Source organism: Colossoma macropomum, unplaced genomic scaffold (assembly GCF_904425465.1).
Source record: "Colossoma macropomum unplaced genomic scaffold, Colossoma_macropomum, whole genome shotgun sequence".
NCBI lineage: Eukaryota > Metazoa > Chordata > Actinopteri > Characiformes > Serrasalmidae > Colossoma > Colossoma macropomum.
Window position 1 is genome coordinate 30,652,844 of NW_023494791.1, and position 19,265 is coordinate 30,672,108.

Consider the following 19,265-nt stretch of genomic DNA (forward strand, 5'->3'; position numbering starts at 1 on the left):
ATATACAAATATATTATATAGATATTGGAGCTTTTAGAATTTGAAAGCATTTATTTGTCCTTTGAACAGGAACCGCCCCATTACGGCCCACCTACAAAAAAAATCATAGAATTGCCAGTGGACACCTGTAACAGTTGATCTGAATCCAATAAAGTGGCTTTGAAAGAAACTGCAGAGTTTACAGTGTTTGCAGGGAGATGTAGAGTTATGTTTATTACAAAAAACATAGGAACATACAGTACTGCACTTTTCAAGTTAATTAATATTTCGTAACAACAAAAAAGTTTGGCCCTAAACAGTAGCACTTCATTCTGATGAACTGATATCGTTGGTTGTGTAGTTTTGTGTACATTTGTCTTTTGACATTCAATTAGTCTTTTACTCATTCAATATGAATACTGAATATTTTTTTTCTATCAGTTTCTATAAAGTGTAAGCACATCGATAAAAAACATGAGCAGAAAAGCTATAGCATATGCAAAGACCTGCTTGCATCAGGGTGCATGGACTACAATTCTGCCGCATGTGCCAAGAACTTATCACAGCGTTCCAGAATCAGGTCAATTAAAAATACGTAGCATATTCATTCAGTAATTTTGATGAATATCTCATGCAGGTTGTTTAAAGTGAGGGGCAAGGATACAAACACAGACAATTGGCTCCAGTGACTGACTGTATGACTCCATCATATTCAGATGTCTCCAAGAGCAGCACCACTGTGATTGGCATTCTGAGGATTCAGTTGCATTTAGAAACACTAGGAAAATAATGCAGTACTTTAGTAGTCATCATTTACAAACTGCTGGTTTTGTCTGTCCCTTGGTTGGTGGTGCACCTTTATTGCACTTCCTGGTATTCAACATTGAATAGTGCTGGCTGTAGAAACTCAGTCCTTTGGTCTCAGTTAAGTTCCTTCAGCATTCCTTCACATCCTCATTGTCTAAGCCCATCTTAGTCCCCAGACAGGGCCCACCTCAATCACTGCATGATGATGTGTGGTTCAATGTTAAACAGTAGATCATCATCGCCGCGATGAACTTCCAGAAGAAGAGGTGTGTCCTCCTGAAGTGCAAACTGTAAATCATCTGTGCTGAACAATGGACGGCCATTCAGCTTTACGATGATATCACCTGTTTGGAGCCCGCCCCTGGTCAAAACAACAAAGAAAAAAAAGAAAAAAAATATGACCAAGTTTTTCCCACAGCATACGTCACCAGCATTTAAAAATATATCTATTTTAATGATGTATCAAACAGCTGTTGTTTGACTAAAGGACACACTTTTGCGCTGGGGAATCAGGAATGACGTCATAAACCACAATTCCACTGCTGACATCTGGGAAATCTGGATTGTGCTGCTTTAGCTCTTCAACCAGGCTAAAGAAAAAAGAAACAGAAGGGAAAAAAAACAGTGCAGAGAATTCCCCCACATATCAGTAATAGGAAAATTTTATTATTTTTTTTTTTTTATTGAAAGAAGTAGCATCACTGAGTCAGGAGGGAAAAAAACTTGCTAAAATACTGTGTGTGCACAGCTGTGAGTCAACCTGTAAAGCCTGAAATAGTTATGTAAATGTTAGAGGTGTCAAATCAGATTTGGGACCACGTCATACTTCTTTATGTATTAACGTCACATACAGACTCAAAAAGTATGTCCAGCTTTAGGTCTCAGTAAAATCATCAAGATATGCTGGCTATAGTAGATCATTCACTGACTTCCTCACAGATGTCTTGACTGAGTTCACTTTGAATATTTTTTCAACACACATTCATCGGACTCATCCGCTTGGGGAGCAGATTCGAAGCACAACCGACATTACAAAGTGTTCTGCTGCATATTGTGTACAATTACACATTTCCACCATCTTTTTAGACAGCGAAAGACAGGTACTATTTGGGTGGTAGATCATTCTCAGCACTGCAGTGACACTGGTGTGGTGGTGGCATGTTAGTGTGTGCTGCACTGGTACGAGTGGATCAGACACAGCAGTTCTGCTCAAGTAAGAATAGTCCACCAACCAAATAATACCTGCTCTGTGGTGGTCCTGTGGAGGTCCGGACTATTTAAGAGCTGAGTGAAAGGAGGCTAACTAAACTAAAACTGATGCTGAGAAACAGAAGGACTACAGTCTGTAATTGTACCTGTATGGTAAGTGGAGCTGATAAAATGGACAATGAGTGTAGAAATAAGGAGCTGGTTTTAATGTTACATAATGTTATGTTTATTTTATCAACCTGACACTGAAAGTATCCAGTAAGTTAAGTGAGAGAATATATGACTTACTCCTCAGTGAGGGTCATCATTCTAATGCCAATGAACCTTTTCTTTGAGGATGTAACATCTGGAAAAAAGGATAATTAATTGTCTTGAGTAATAATGTCAATAATAAAACAAACACAGAAGATAATAATAGCTCAAAATGTGGAGATCATGCTTATTTTCAGAAGATCTAATGGAAAATGTAGGTGAGTTCAGTGCAATTCATCAATATGATATAAAGATGGCAGGAGTAGTAGAGATGATGACATGCACAGCTAACATGAGTACATTTGATTAGCAGCTGGTAGAGCAGCCCTCAATGTTATCCCAAAGAAGTGTCATGAAATACAACAGATAGCCCAGATAACAGTCAATAACAGTGGTAACCACTGTATGTGAAGGGTTGTTCAGCTCTCTTATAATTGCATTGATGTTGGTTTGTCTCAGATTCATCTATTCCCTGCCTTAACCCATCTGAGCAAATGAAGGGCTTGATAATTAGTTGAACAGCTGGATCAGGTGTGATAAATCAGAGCAGAGTTGAAATTGTGTAGGGTAGTGGGTCCTCATGATAGAAAATGTTCATTGAAAGTTTATTCTTGAAGTGTCTATTGTTCTTCTTAGTATAGAAACCAGTTGAGTCCCAGGTAAACTAATAGGGGAGAGTAGGGGCAAACCCTCTACCCCTACCACTCAGCCCGGTTTGTATGTATATGTGGGATATCGACTTCTCTCAGTCTTTAATTTAGGAGGCTTAGTTGTAACACTGTGAATTATGTGACTTGCTCTACCGCTCTGTGTTTACTGATTCTTCATGGTGCTAATTATCATTACCATACTTTCATTTTCATACATATTTAAAATGTTTTGAGCTCAGACATGGATTTACCTCAGAGTCACAGTTTAAAACCCCAAAACCATTTTAGACTTTATGACTTTATTTTTATTTTGATTAAATTAATTATTAAACATTCCATTTTCTTAATATCATAACGCTAACACTTTACCAAATGTTTCCATAGTGACTGTTTCGATAGTGAAATTTGAACTAATTTTGAGCATAACATAAAACCGCAAGCCAGTATGTGACCATCAAAAACAGCTTTGAAAAGTTGTACAGATGCAAAATCATAATGTTATGTTCGCTTAATTGGATTTTTAAAAAGTTTTTCTATTTAAAATTTAAACTCATGGTAAATCAAAACCTCTGCGTTAAAATAGATCAAAAAGATCCTAAAAAATGTAAATGTAAATATTATTTTGAAGCCCTAAGTTGAAATTTAGGGGTGAGGACAGGGTTTAGGGTTTGGGACAGCCACCTCTCAATAGAAAGTACACTATATATGATGATTTTGTATTTATTTATCTTAGTACTATCTCTTCTAATGCCTTGGGCTTAATTAGATCGTAACATAATCCTTGTAAATATCTAAGGTCTGAATGCTTGTTTTTTAATTATTTATTTATTTATGTATTTATTTATTTATTTATTTATTTATTTTTAACTGTAGGACTGCAGTCTGAGCTAATTTGGTAGAATAGAAAAAGAATTATCCATACACAGTATCGCTCTATTCAAATCATTTGATTCATTGTTGCCATGTGGAGTCATCTGTTACACCAGTGTCGTCCTGCCCTGGACATCATAGTGTCTCCCTTCCCTGGAATTCTCAAAATTGCTTTATAAATACCCTGTTTACATAGGAATATATTTGTTTTTTATATGTGTGTAATTCAATTAATAACTGTGTTTATTCTAGTAAAATCTCATTATTACATTACAAACTTCAGTACAAACTGGTTGAGCTGTTCTTAGGTTATAGAAGTGTGTACCAAAACTTTGGGCCTACCGGCAGGCCCTGACTTTTTAGGGGTTAATAGTACATGAAATGTTGTTTCTTAGTTTTAGGTTTTTACATTTTCTAAGAAGAATTAATTTGGTCTCGAGGCAGTTGTTGGTGGAATAAAAAATAGAATAGTGTATCATAACAGAGTTAAGTAGTAGTTAAATAAAACAAAAATAAAATATATACAGCACAGTGAGAGCTGTCTCACCTGAGTCAGATACCACAGGGTGAGACTGCATGTAGTGCGTCCTGACTAGTCTGTGTTTAACTGAAACCAAAGTAAATGACATACATGTCAACAACTCTTCCTTACGGATGTCCATGATTAATACACTTTTATCACACTGCTTTCCTCACTGTCTCAATGTTGCATCATTTCATGGTGATTTCATGGAGTTAGTGCAGAAACCCACACTTTACAGCAGTTTATGTCATGCCAAGCTTCTTACCTTTGTGCTTGTCATGAGACTCATCTAGAAATCGATTAATACGGTCTGACGGAATAGCAAAGGAAATCCCAGCTGTCACCTTCAGTGTATTTATCCCGATCACTTCGCCATCCTGAGTCAAGACAGGGTAAGACATCAGGCAATATAATTGTGATGCGATATTTGAAAGGTAAATCTAAGAACAAGCAAACTGATATTTGACAGCTACTCACAAGGTTAACAAGTGGACCACCTGAGTTTCCATACTACTCAGTAGTAGCAGTGGAGAACAGAAAGAGAAGAGGAGAAAGAGAGGACAAGAGTTAATACAGATTTTCTTATAAAAATGAGCAAATAAAACAGAAAGCAATAATTTGCAAATCTACTTTAACTTGTTTTTGAACAAAAATAAACAGTAAAAAGACAAGAAATTTAATGTTTTACCTTATTAACTTCATTGTGTTTTTGTAAATCTACACTCTTTCGAAAATTGATGCCTGCAACATGTTCCAAAAAAGTTGGGACGAGGGCAATGTAAGACTTTAAACATCTGTTCAAACAACAGGTGGTGCAATTATGCTTGGACATAAAAGGAGCACCTAGGAAAGGCCAAGTCCTTTATGAGCAAGGATACAAAAATCCACCAGTTTAAGAGTAACATTCAGTCAAGGATTGCAAGGATTTTAGGTATTCCATACACTGTAGTGCATAACTTCAAAAGATTCAAGAGATCACATTCAATTCGATTACAATTCAGAGGGCCGCAATGCGATTATAAAATGATTATTGATGCATCTTGATGCATCTTTTTTTTCTATACAGGATTTCTATTTTCTCACTGTGTGAGGACTTGTAAGTATTTGTAATGATCCATAATGTATTTACTTCCAATATCTTTTATGAATAAAACAAATGGAAGTGATCTGGCAAGTGAACTGGAGGGCTCTCATTCACTGCTTTTGCTTGGAGCACATGAAACACTGGCTGCCACTCATCTATGATAAAATGCGCTGTTACGGTGATATAAGATCCTGTGGCAATGGATGTCCACGCAGCACGTTACAGCTGTCCTACCCGTTTTCTTCAGTGATTCTATTACTTCAGTTTTGGTCTCGTTGTGGAGAGTGGCGGGGGGGATTACTGTGTCAGTAAAATATCTTCAAGACGGGATGATGTATCTCAGCTCCAAAGTGTGCAACATAGCAACATGCAGGCTGCAGGTCACATAGCAATACAGACAGTATCGCCTGGCTGGTAGGTAACGAAAAGGCAAAGAGAAACATTTAAGATGAACATTTGGAGACGAATGGACTTATTCGCATTTATAAGCACCGCGGTTGGTTTCCTGGTCAAAAGTTGCAAAGATGAAGTCAGCTTCTCATTAGAATTGTCCCGTTCCACCTTAAATAGTGCCGCATTTACATTCTGGCGCCTCAGGCAGAATTTAAGATGGAATGGGAAAATTCGAACAAGAAGCTGGGGAATGAGAAGCAACTTCTGCCTCGCAAAACAGTCGACCGTTGAGAGACATTTTACAAGAAACTATTCAACTTTTGAGGAAAAGTTTTCTGGCGGAGATGGGAGGAAAGCGGCTATAATTGAAGCTTAAAACAGAGTAGAGTAAGTCCGTGTTTTCGTTTAGATTTTTAGCCTATACTAGGACATCAGCACATACTGAGACATATTGGACATTATTGTGGATCCCAAAGTGGTCTGATTTTTGTTGAAAGGACAAAATGGCTCTTCTTAACATTAGGATTGTCGATTCCTGACAAAACCTAGCTTTTAATGCAGAGGGAGCCGGTCGAATTTCTCGCTCATCCGGTTGTGTTTTTGTTATGTGCCGTCACAGAGCATCTGGGAGCTGCACTTCCGGACTTCCAAGTTCCGCTTTTGCATTCTGTCAACATTACTTTATAAATTAAATATTTAGGAAATCGATTTTTGACATTTGTGAATTGATTCAGAATCGTCCACGTCCGCATCGCGATGCATCTGAGAATCGACCCACCACTAGTAAATGTCAAATGAAATTGTTTCAATAATATCGATGACATCTGCGTTTAAATCTAGAGAAGCAGTCACTAAACAGGCTTAGAAAGTGCACATTCAATGAGCATAAAGCTCGTACATTAGTGATATATAAGGGAAAACAGAAGAGTGATTGGAAACATCAATACAGGACATCATCAGATCATCACAACACCAAATGAAGGAAACTTCTGGATGTGCTGTGTTCCGTCTCTACAGTCCAGTTTAACAGACTTGTAGGAAGTATACCAAGGTGCACTGAGGCTGTTTCATTGTTTCTTTGTTTTTTTTTAGTTTTTTTCACAGTCGTATGCAAAGGGAACCCTGGTTAAATTACATGTTTTGTTAATTTTCTGAGGTAAAATAAGTTAAAACATCCTCTACAGATCACACACTTCTGCAGAGTTGCTGTTCATTGGCTGAACTGAATATGTTTTAAATTTTTAAATATAATATGTTAAACTTAGCAAATACTTAGATATTGTGCTGTAAAATTAGCATAAACTTTTCATATTAAAGTTTGTTCCATGTGGAGGATTTGTTCATTTTTTTCACTTAGAAAATCAACAGGGGGTGTTTAAAATTTTGCATACAACTGTATATAGGTATATTTTGTATTATTATTATTATTATTATTACTACTATTATTATTATTATAATTATTGTTATTATTATTGAAATTATATGATACGTTTATTATATTATATTATAATATATTGTATTATTAAACAAACTGTAAGTAAACCTGAAAAAAATAATAGCATGCTTGATTTTTTTATGTGGCTAATAATTAAAAGAAGATATTGCTGAGGTGAACTGGGGCAGACGAGACTGTCATGTTTGGAGTCTCACATTAATGATGGCGTCAGTCTGGATGTAGTCCATGTCTGAGTCTTGGATGCCAAGTTCTTTCCCATCTCTCTGCGCTGTGCTAACGATGCCTGTGGTCACTGTGTTCTGCAGAGCAAACGGGCTGCCGATGGCCACCACAAACTCGCCTGGACGAAGGTCAGCAGAGCGACCCATAGGCAGCACTGGCAGTTTTTTCTGACAGACAAAAGAGACAGAGAGGGTGTTACTAACAGGGGCAAACTGGGCGAACATGAAAACAGTGTGTCTATAGAAATAAATAGAATAAATAAATAGAATAAATAAATAGAAATAAACAATGAAATGATTAACTTCACTCTGAAGACCTGAGGGTTAGTGTCATAGTAGTTACTGAACCAAAAGTCTAGACTAATAACTAAACAATAAGGGTGTACATAATAAGAGTTATGTATGTCCTATCCTAGGTGTCACTGACAGTACAGTCAGATACTTTGACTTTGTCCTCTTTAACTTCATTCAAATTTGTCCTCAGAGCAGTTGAGACAAATGCATGTTCCGTTGGCCATAGTAAAATGGATCAACATGTGAAATTTAAGCTTTTTGTGTGCTACTGTGTTTTCTAGGACTGTGAAAAAGAAGCACCATGCTGTCTTTATTGTTGAATTCATTGTGCTTGTGTCTGAAACTTGAAAATGAAAACATTTAGTATTGATTTGTTTCATTAGATAAAAGGCCTTTACACACCATGCATGATTTATTCATGAAATAATAATAATAAACTTTTTTGAAAAATGAAAATGCATCATTATATTTTTTGCCTCCTGGGCCAATTTTTTCACAGCCAACATGAACGTAACCAATCCCAGTTGTCTCTAGTGTTGGCTTGGCAACAACCAAGATGCAAAGGATCTTTTGTCACATGAAGACATTCTGCCTCTGATTTTTTTCTCAGCATAAAAGCACTGCAAAATATTTACATCGCACTGAGTGTTACAGCCTTAATGATAAAAGGCAGAACATATCTTTTTAAAAGACAGAAATATCTTTTTTTGCTTTGTAATTAAAAGATTTAAAATGAGAAATCAAATCAACAAGAACTCGAACTAGAGAAGTAAGATGGCAACAGAGGGACATGAAGAGAAACAGGGGTTGAAATCTGTGAGGTCTCACTCCTAAGTGAGAGTCTCACTGCTTTTTCTCGTCCACTTCCACAGGATCATGCTCTGTTGCATCTCTGATAATCTAAACCAAACACTCAGCTCTGTCCCAGCTCTTAGACAAGGACCTGACCAGACCAGTTGCTCTCAAGTGTTTATGCACCCACATAATGAGTTCCATACGGAACAGGAAAATAAAATCCCTCATTCCAAAGTCTTACACCACATCTCCTGAGCTCCCATACAAGCAGCGTATGTAGGTCAACACGAGAAGAGACAGCAGGCAGTCATTAGCGCGTCCAAGTGGACTAGACACAGCAGGGAGTGGGATATATACTAGCTCGTCGACTATGAGAGATAAGTTCAGCTCACACCGCCTCCAGTGCTGTAAAGGCCAGACTTGTAATCAGCAGTGCTGACAATGGCGGAGTAGCATATAGTCCACTGGGATTTACTGACAGCCTCTGTGGAAATCTCATTAAAGACTCTAAATGCCTTGAAGGAAACAGAGTAATGATTGCCAGGAAAGTCCACAGCATCAAAAAGTATGTCCTTGTTAGGAAGAGATGACATGCACATTTCTGACAGCAGCCTTACATTCCTTGAGGCTTTGTTCACATAGACAGCAGATCAAGTTTGTTTCCTAAATTTAGGTTTAGAGAGAGTTTCCACGTTGCAAGTTACCAAGTGACCAAATCTGATTTGTAGTCACAATTGCTCGTGTATCTACATCAGTTGTTATAGTAACAGGGCAGGCAAGCGTATGCTGACTATGACAGGGCAGGCAAAAGCAAGTTCTTGTTGCCGATTCTGATGTCAGGAAATCCAAACTGTTCGGTCAAACCAAGTCACATGAATCAAACACAATGTGGCTTGAATTTGACTGGACAAAAATCATGTTGCTTTTTGTCATTCAGAGTGCAGAAAATCTTTCTGCTCAAATTGAATATGCCAAATAATCTGTTTGAATCTGTTTGAATGAACAAAGTCTGCTTGAACTTCTCATGATCTTCAGATGATCTAGAGTCCAACTGAGCGGGTTTAGTATTAGCAAGGCAAGTTTACTTATAATGCGTGTTTCATAGACAAAGGCAATTCAAAGTGCTTTACATAAGTAAAAACAGTATAAATAATAAAAATAAGTCTGTTCCAATTCTACTCCTGGAGATCTGCCTGCAGAGATCTGCCTGAAGAGTTTAGCTCCAACCATAATCACCTCACCTGATGTATCTAATTATTGGGTTCAGAAGTTCTTGATTAGTTGAACAAGGTGCGTTAGATTTGAGTCGGAGGTAAAACTTGCAGGAAGGTAGATCTCCAAGAAAAAGGTTGGTGACCAAGGGTCTACTGTTTCAGTGGTTCCCAACCCTAATCGATTCTTGATTCAAACCATCTTTGATTCCTCAACATTAAGGGGGACTCCCAATTTCAAAAATAAATAAATATTACATAAATATTCAATGTTATTCAAGTCAGGAGATTGTCTAGGCCATTTTTTCACTTTCTCTTTTTGGAACAAGTCTTCGGTTATTTTGGCTTATTTTCTCCCCGGATTCAGTTTCTTGGCAAATTAAATTAAGATCTCCTCTGATATGTCCCAGTTCCATTCCTATTTCCTTTGATGATGCGTAGTGATCTAGTGCCATTTGCAGAGAAGAAGTCACATATCATGATACTCCCACCTGCATGCTTCACTGTGGAAATGGTGTTTCTTGGATCATATGTGCAGCCATTCTTTCTTTGAACACGATGACCTGAATTATTGCCAGCATTCTACATTTATTTTGTCTGATCAGAGTATAGTTTTGGTCTGGGGGAATGATTACAGTGCTGTTTGTGGCTTATTTTTTCTCTGTGTAACTGTTGTTTCTGCTGAAGTGAAGTGAAATGTAGTGAAATCTTGCATGTTGCACCTGTCTATGGACCATTAGCTGTGGTTCCATGAGCTTTCCACTTGTACACAAAATAGAAGAAACTGTACTAACAAGGGTATTAAAGGTCTTTGCTATGGATCTGTAGATTTTTCCATTTGAATATTGTCCCTGAGAAACGTAGGAAGCTCCTTCACTTTGATTGCTACTTGTTACGTGACATTTCGTAGCACAAATAATGAAGTACAAAGTCAAAAGACATCATATGTATAAAATTAACTAGGTATATGCATTGAATATATATACATAATGATGAAACATGAAAATTGTTTGAGTACTTGTTTCTGTAGTGTGTTGCTGTAGATGTACACATTTTGTAATGTGAATCCTGTTCCTCTCACCTTTGGGTTGACTTTGATTGTAGCAATGTCAGATTTCTTGTCGATGTCTCTGATGGAGGCCTCATATGTTTGGCCATTGTGGAGCTGCACACGTAGCTGCTGATGGCCTGTTACTGTAGCACTGCTGGTCACCACATGAGCATTGGTCACGATCAGACCAGATTCTGTCATGATAAAGCCTGAACCGCTGGACAATGGCACATGGCGTCCAAACAGAGGATGGCTACACACAAACAATTAAGAAAATGCATCAGTATGTTCATAAATTACATTAGCAATGTATACATATAAGTAAATTTAGATGGCTGCTTCAAAATACACCAAATTGCATGAGAACATGCACTGTTTGACGTTTTACACTGCCTTCCTCTTCAGACTCCATCACAGCTAACCATTCAAAACAATGTAGTGTTTAGATGATGCCTTAGTTTGTTGTGTAAAGTTTGCCTAAGCAACAGTCATCATGTTAAGTAAACAGAATATAAACTGGACAAAGGCAGTGGCATCACAACAGTCTGCATGTGTTCCTCATACTTGTGTGTTTTTTCACATGGGAAGAATTGTTTTAAATAACAAGAGACAAAATATTTGTAGCTTTGCTCAACCACCAAGACTGCCAAGATCTAATAAGAAGCAATATTTAGCCTAACATCATCAACAAAAACATTGTCCACAGAGGTCATGCTTACCTGACAAAGAGCTCAATATGGACCACAGCAGGGGCGATCTTTTCCACAACATCAGCAATAAAGTTAAACTTGTACCTGGGGCTGTTGGGGTGTGTGGAACCTATACTAGCAGAAAGAAATACTTATGTTAATGACACACTAATCAGGATGAGACTGCTGGTAGGTCTACTTATCATATTGCTAGGATAGTGTGAGAAATGCAATGAAAAACAGAAAGCAGTGATTTGTAAATCTACTTTCACTTGTATTTAATCAAAAACAGTAAGGGTATTTCATGTTATACCTTATCAACTCCATTGTTTTTGGAACTATACGCTCATTATGAACTTTATCCCTGCAAAATCTTAATTTTGTTTTTTTCATTTAAGCCGAGGAACATTGTAAAAAGGTGTTCCTCGGCTTTAGTTAAGATTTTGTTTCACATTTTTTTTTACTGTAAAAAAAAATGTGAAACAGGTGATGCAATCATGCTTGGGTATAAAAGGAGAATCCAGGAAAGGCCTAGACTTTTATTTGTCAAGGTTCACCACTTTCACCACTTTATTGCGAAGAGAGTTGCTCCACCTTTCCTCTTAAAGGCACAAATGCCCACTCCACAGCAACATGGAAGCCAATGATGTGGCAGAGGTTTTGGGTGGCATCTGGGGTGGCCAATCAGATTTCAGGGAAGATCCTGGCCACCCTTTTAAAACTGTGCATGTCTGTTAATACATTATTGACACTGAACAATATATGGACCATTCTACCAAATTAGTCCAAACTGCAGTCCCACAGTAAAAAAATACTTAAAACAACAATTAAGTATTTAGACCTTAGATTTTTACAAGGACTTTGTTAAGATCTATTTAAACCCAAGGCATTAATTGAGATAGTAACAGGCTAAATATACAATAAATCATCATTCATAGAGCATTTCGATTAGGAGGGGGCTGCCCCAAAGCCTAACCCTTTTCCTTTTCTTTTTTCTTTTTTAATTTGTTGTTAGTTTAATTGAGAAACTGTATGATAGAAGAATAGCAAAAAAACAAAGCAGGATCAATTGGCATCTTCAGTCCTGAAACAACTATTAAGTATTGTTAAATGGAAATGTGATGTAAAATAGTGATAAACATGTTCTTGTTCTTTTGCATCCAATTTGGAAAAATGTTTTTTGTACCATGTTCAATTTAATACAGAATAAAACAGATTTTACTAATCACTGCTCTCTAGCATTTCACATACTGTCCCAATTTTTTTGGAACTGAAGGTTGTAATGACAAGTAAACTGCTTAATCCAATGCAAATTATCCACTGTCCATGCCTTTAGGTAACTCTTGGTTCTGTGAATCAAGGGTGTCACTATAGATATTTTGAATAAATGTTTATCTCAGCAAGTTTTTAACCAACATCCTTTCACAACTTGAGCAGTTGTTGACTTATGTTTTAATCTCTTTTTTCACTTTGCCAAGTGAGTAGCTGGATTAGAGCAGCAGCAGGTCATAGTGCCCTGCTAGTGCCCTGCTAATGACCTGCTAGGTAAATCCCCCTAAAATGGCCCAGAAATACCCTACTGTGAATTACTACAGTTTATCAGTTAATCTTGTCCTGTTGTGCTGGAGGGCTGTAGACATGCTTCCCCAAAGGGTTATATCTACTCATACACTGACTACCTTTGAGAGATAAGGCCAGCAGTCTGTTCTATATAGATATGTTTTCATCAGTTCTTGCTCTTGTATAGCTTGAGAAACAATACATGTATGGCGACTGGTGTGAGGAAACTAGGTTTATATGAGATTTTAACACAAAGTTCAATCTTAGCATGGAGGTAACCATAACACATGATGAGAACACATGGTGCAAATCAGACTCTGTGTAATCAGATTTCATATCTTTGTTTCACTTTACTTAATCACTGCACATGCATAACTGAGAAGTCTGAGCCTTCTCAATTCTCCCATGTCTGATAAACTAAACTAGGCTGTGCAACACCAGGACCAAGTTACACTTTAGTGTAGCCTGATGGTCAAATGAGCAAGATCAAAGTAAATCTATCTATACTGATTTCAATCGCAAAGAAATTAGCACATCCTGTCCTTAGTTCCCCTCTCTTTCTTCCCTTGAGGCTAGAGCGCTTAGGACCTCCTCTCATCTGAATCTTTGGCAAGCATTGCTAAACGTCTGGTGTATGTTTATTGTTAAATGTCTTTCCAATAGATTTTATGTTTGAGAAGTGTCAGGTCAACATTGTTGTTTACAAGATATCAAAGGCCACCCATGAGCTGCAACTAAATAACAAGACACTATCCTTGATAGATTGCATTGATGCCAATTAGATATGCTGTGAAACATTCCCAGAAGTGTGAATGAAGGTTAAATTTAATGCTACAGAGGATCCTGTATGCTTAAAACAGAAGCCTAGACGCTGGTAATTAGAATCAGTGTTGTACATTCCAGGAAGTGTGAAGGAAGGACAAAATAAATGTCTAATGCTAATAGGATGGAAATTGAAAACATGTACTTTTTATGCAATAAACAAACATACAAAAAAATTGCTGATCAAACCTCAAGTTTTGGAAAGTTACATGAACAGAACAGGACAAATTCTTTTACCTTCTTAAGGTTCTATAAGTTACTTATAAAGAGGTATATTTACTATGACATCAATGCCCTACCCATTTCCCCCTGTCTATACCCTACCTGTGTCCCCATCTCCTTCTATGTCTCCCAGTCTATCCCCTGCCTGTCCCCTATACCTCCATCTGTGTCCTTCAGTCCATCCGCTACCTGCCCCCCATACCTCTAACTGTGTCTTTCTGTGCATCCCCTACCTGTCCCCAGTACTTCTACCTCATGTCACCTAGTACGCCTACCTCTGTCCTTTGGTCCATCGTTTACCTGTTCCAGTACCTCCACCTGTCTCTCTTTACCTCTTCCTGTGTCCTCTTGTCCATCCCCTACCTGTCTCCTGTCCATCCTCCTATGATTTTCTTAGCTTGCTAAATGAATATTAAAGTTAATGTGAATGTAAGTTTAACTCTAAGCAAATAAATGCTGTGTATCAAGAAAATCACATAAGTAACCCCAGTACATTCCATTAAAAAAGCTAATCAAACTGTAATTATTTGTCATATGTGAATGGTACCAAAAAAATAAATTAATTTTTAATGTACATGTTGGACTAATACCTCTCAGTATAATAAAACACTAGCTACAATTGGCCAGCCCACTGTAAGTTTTGTCTATATCTCTACCTTTTTCCAGCTGCCAAACAAATCTCCCCAACTCTGCATTTCACAACCCTGTTTCCACCCTAGGAAGTACACAAGTACCTAGTCAACTGGCTAATCCTAGCTGAACAGGCATGTGTCCTTCTTTTTCTATTTTTTGTTTACTTTGTTATTTTGGAATAACATGGCAGCTATTTATTAAACACCTGTTTATGCCTGTCAGCTAGACATTTAAGTTAACATTGATCAACATTTCTGTTTTTTTGTTATTTTTATTTTTATTTTTTTTTTGTTTTTAAGTAGTAGTCTAGTTAAGTAGTAGTTTTTCTAAGGAGTAATCTGATCAGACTGTGGGCGTTGAGATGTGAGTATAGGACACTGATTTATGCTGTACACAGACAAAACAGCAACAGTTTTCCAATAAACTACTTATTTTCTCTTACTTGAGTAATTTCTTTTTACTACTACTTTTACTTGTACTTGTAAGTAAATAATCACTACAGTAACATTACTCGTATTTAAGCAAGGATTTTCAGGACTCTTTCCACTCACTGGCAACTATTTAACTACAAATCTAAAGTGACCAAATTGGCTGATTAGCTATCCTGCTTACTTTTTGAAGATACTTAGTAGCTCCCAACTGATGACTGACACAGCTAGAGCTCAAATAAACAAACATTACTCACCGCTGCCCTTTAAAAGTGTCTTAGAAACAAGTCACTTAAAACTTTTGTAGGTGAAATGTTTTAGTTGTAAGACATATGATTCATCTCAGTAATGAATGTTCTGTGTTCTTTTACTTACATAAACGTGCCTCAACCCAACTGATGTTTATTACAACAGAAACAATTGTAAAAGCTAGCAGCTATGAAAAATGATTGCATTCAGCTTTAATGATAGCAATCAGGCGATTGCGTAACAACTGTGACTTGCTTACTTTCAAGTTTCTGCAAGTTACATTAAAAGATGTTAAGTTACAAATGTATTTTTCTGCCTCCTATAAAGTTGCTGTTGGAGAGATATGAGGTTTTCTTATGAGAACAGTGGTCTGCCTGTGTCCTCCTGTCTCTAAGCATATTCTAAACTGTAATAAATTGTTCAGGAAACTAAAATTTTAAGGCTACATGATCCATTAGCATTTTTGAGTTTTCTCAACAGCTGCTTTTGTAGTCATCCTTACTGATGTTCATTTGTTTAATGTATTTAAATTTGTTTGTTAATCCTAAGTTAGACTGGCAAATCAATCTAAATTAAAAAAACATTATATATTACAGTATTTGGCAAACACTCTTATGTGGAAAGGCTTCCACTCTAATCATGTCAGAGAGATAAGCTATGTAGCATTAGGACTCTGATTCACAGATGTTTATTAGTACAGCATGGTGTGTCTGGGCAGGGAATCAAAGGGCAGAGGTGTTACTCGCTGTGCTAGGCTATATAAACTGCAAGCAAATGACCAGATGGTTATGTTTTTTATTGTCATACACACCTGATAAATTCTTGCCTTGAGCTAACAGTTGGAATGGTGTAGTGAGTAACACTGCTGCCCTCCACCAACAGACTGAGGGTCGGTTCTCTGCTTGGGACAGAACTATGAGTATAAGATCCTTAATGCTATGCTAGTTACCTCAGAGAGACTGTAAGTCATTCTGGATGATGGTGTCTTCCAGCAGGTGTAAATGTAACGTAAGTTGTTTCCCATTTTAAAAAATGTTATGGCAACCTATTATTGGATGAACAAACAAATCTAAGCTAGTTAAATTAGCCTTAGTAGGAGTGACTACAGAATCTGCTCAAAAATCTTAGTGCATGTTGCTTTGAAAGTTTCTTTTTTACAGTGTAGTTAATTTAAAGCATTAATAAAATGAAAACTAGCAGTGACAAATGTGCTCACTAACAGTAACTGTGATCAAAACAACAGTTTTCACAAACATGAAAACTAAATCAAAGCTAAACGAATAATGTTCACTGCTGAGAAAAATAGTCCAGAAGTGGGATTCTTCTGTGTTTGGCTGACTTTTAAGAAAGCTGGAGCTGACCTCAGTCTACTGCTGTATTAATGTTATTCTACACTCTTAAAAATATGCTTCTTCAATGGTTCTTCAGTAAAGGGAGTGGTTCTATTTAGAACTATTTCATGCTTAAATGGTTCTTCGCATGGTGAAATGGTTCTTTAGATTGATGGAGAATGTGTTGTGTATGGTTCTATCTAGAACCTTTTTGAAAATGTTTCATCAAAAAGGGTTCTTCTATTGTTATGATGTCAAACCTTTAACAAAAGAACCATATATAACACATTCTCCATCAACCTGAAGAACCATTTCACCACGCGAAGAACCATTTGAGTGTGTACTGTCACAGTAATGCTAAACAGTAAAACTAAAACTGAAACTAAATCCAAATTAAACTAAAACTGTAACTTTTCATGAAATAAAAACAAAACTAAAACTGTTCATGCACCTCTAATACTACCTGAATCTAAACTGAGATCTAAAAGCAGAATGAAGCGCTCAGAGCTGTAATAACTCTGTTTCCTACCTGTCTTTGCCGGTGCGCACGGGCCCTTGTGCGCCTGCGTCAGGGCGCGCTGTCCTCTGTCCTGCGCCTTCCTGCTGGCCGCGCGCAGCCGGCACGGGCTGCTGTAGGTCCTGCCGTCGCTGCCGCAAACTCTGTAGCTCTGCTTACACTGACAGACCCTCTTCCCCCCCGAGCCGCTGCACTCCAGCCCGTCCCCGCAGCGCCGCTGCTGCGCGCCACCGCACGGCGCGCCCTCGCCCAGCGCGCACACGAGGCAGCAGCCGCAGCGGTCCGGCACGTAACCGGCCGGGCAGCTCGGGCTCGGGCACGCGCTCACGTCGCAGACGTCGGAACAGCGAACTCGCGGCTCGGCTCCGGACACGACGGAGACGAGGAAGAGGAGGAAAGAGGAGAAGGAGAGGAGGAGGCGCATGATGCTCGGTTATGCGTCCGGAGATCCGCACTAAAATGGCATCCCTGTGGATTGTGGCGGGGTCAGCAAGCAGCGCGCGCTTTAACGCTTCAGCTGATTCATCAGAGCTAAAGCTGAATCAGATCCACACACACACACACACGCACACACACACACACACACACACACACACAGTTTATCACACACAGTTTATCATCATCATCATCATCGTACAACACCAGCCGTCCTGTCTACAAAGAACAAGACAAACTATTTCCTCACTTCCTTTCAAACACAAACAACAAATGGAAAGTCTCTCTCTGTCCCTCTCTCTCTCTCTCTCCCTCTCTCTTTCTCTCTCTCTCTCTCTCTCTCTCTCTCAGCGTATGGATCATTCCACCGAATTGATTCAGAGTTGTAAACACATTTCTGATTTTTAACTGATCTTGACTTTAAACTAAAATCCTTTTGTTTTGAGTGACCCCACACTTTTAGAAAAAAAAAGATCCTGAACTGTCACTGTCGTGGTGCCCCTCATGTCACTGGACCCCCAAGGATATGTCTTCAGTACCTTTAGTATTAAAGGAAGATAATTATATCACATTCCATTGCGATCAGGTTTTTTTAAGTTGTATTGACTCCATACACTCCGTCTCGTCTCCAGTCTTTTATTTCATTGCTCTGTGTTTAAACATTAGGTTATGAAAATGTACAAATTTGTTTCTTTGCCCTGAGAAAAAAGGACCTTAAAGCATCTGTTGTAACTTTGTAAATGCATTATTGTTTGTACCTTGATGAATAAAAAATACACATACAACCTTTTTTCTGATAGCATCTACCATGTTAATTAAAATAAATGACTAAACATTCCACTTTGTCACTAACAAAACAATCATAACACTACCAAAGCTTTGCCGAATGTTTCTGTAGTGACAATTTATTGTCATTTCAGCTTTATACAAGTACACAGTGAAACGAAACAACATTCCTCCAGGACCATGGTGCAACACAGGAACACAAGTGCAAGACAATACAATATACATAGTGCAGACAATACAATACAATAAATAAATACAAAAGACTTATAATAAATACAAAACAGAACACAGGCAGTACACGGTACTGAGAGTATGTGGAAGTGTACAAAAGAGGATGTAACATACTATGACATATTAGCAGATTAGCAGATAGCCTAGCATATATGAGCGTAGCAGTCACTGGGATAGCAGCCAGAACAGCAATGGAATACAGTATTTGGTTGACACAGTAATTCTAGCAGCCAATACTGCGTCATAGACATGAACTGGAGCCACAAAAGCGGGGAGTGAGGTGGTCTTATAACTGTGTCTATGTCTATGTCGGTGTCCCTCAGTTCAGTCTGTGAGAGTTGAGGAATCTGATGGCTTGTGGAAAGAAGGTGTTGCACAGTCTGGCTGTGAGAGCTGGAATGCTGCAGATGACAGAAGAGAGAACGGGTCGTGTGCGGGGTGTGTGGGGTCAGTCACAATGCTAGTGGCTTTTTGGATGCAGCGTGTGGTGTAAATGTCTGTGATGGAGGGAAGAGAGACCCCGTTGATCTTTTCGGCTGCCTTCAGTATTTGCTGCAGGGTCCTGCG

At 38.1% G+C, this 19,265-nt stretch overlaps 1 protein-coding gene across 1 annotated transcript; it reads right to left on the bottom strand.

Moving 5' to 3' along the window:
- Positions 1 to 279: 279 nt before the first annotated feature.
- On the bottom strand, positions 280 to 17,811 carry htra3a (HtrA serine peptidase 3a). Its single transcript, XM_036573497.1, is given in 10 exon segments — positions 280 to 1,147; positions 1,281 to 1,376; positions 2,284 to 2,341; positions 4,556 to 4,671; positions 4,673 to 4,800; positions 7,418 to 7,612; positions 10,826 to 11,048; positions 11,515 to 11,619; positions 12,930 to 12,943; positions 17,275 to 17,811. Coding segments are annotated over 10 exon segments (1,500 nt in total). The 5' UTR covers positions 17,671 to 17,811; the 3' UTR covers positions 280 to 978.
- Positions 17,812 to 19,265: the final 1,454 nt, after the last annotated feature.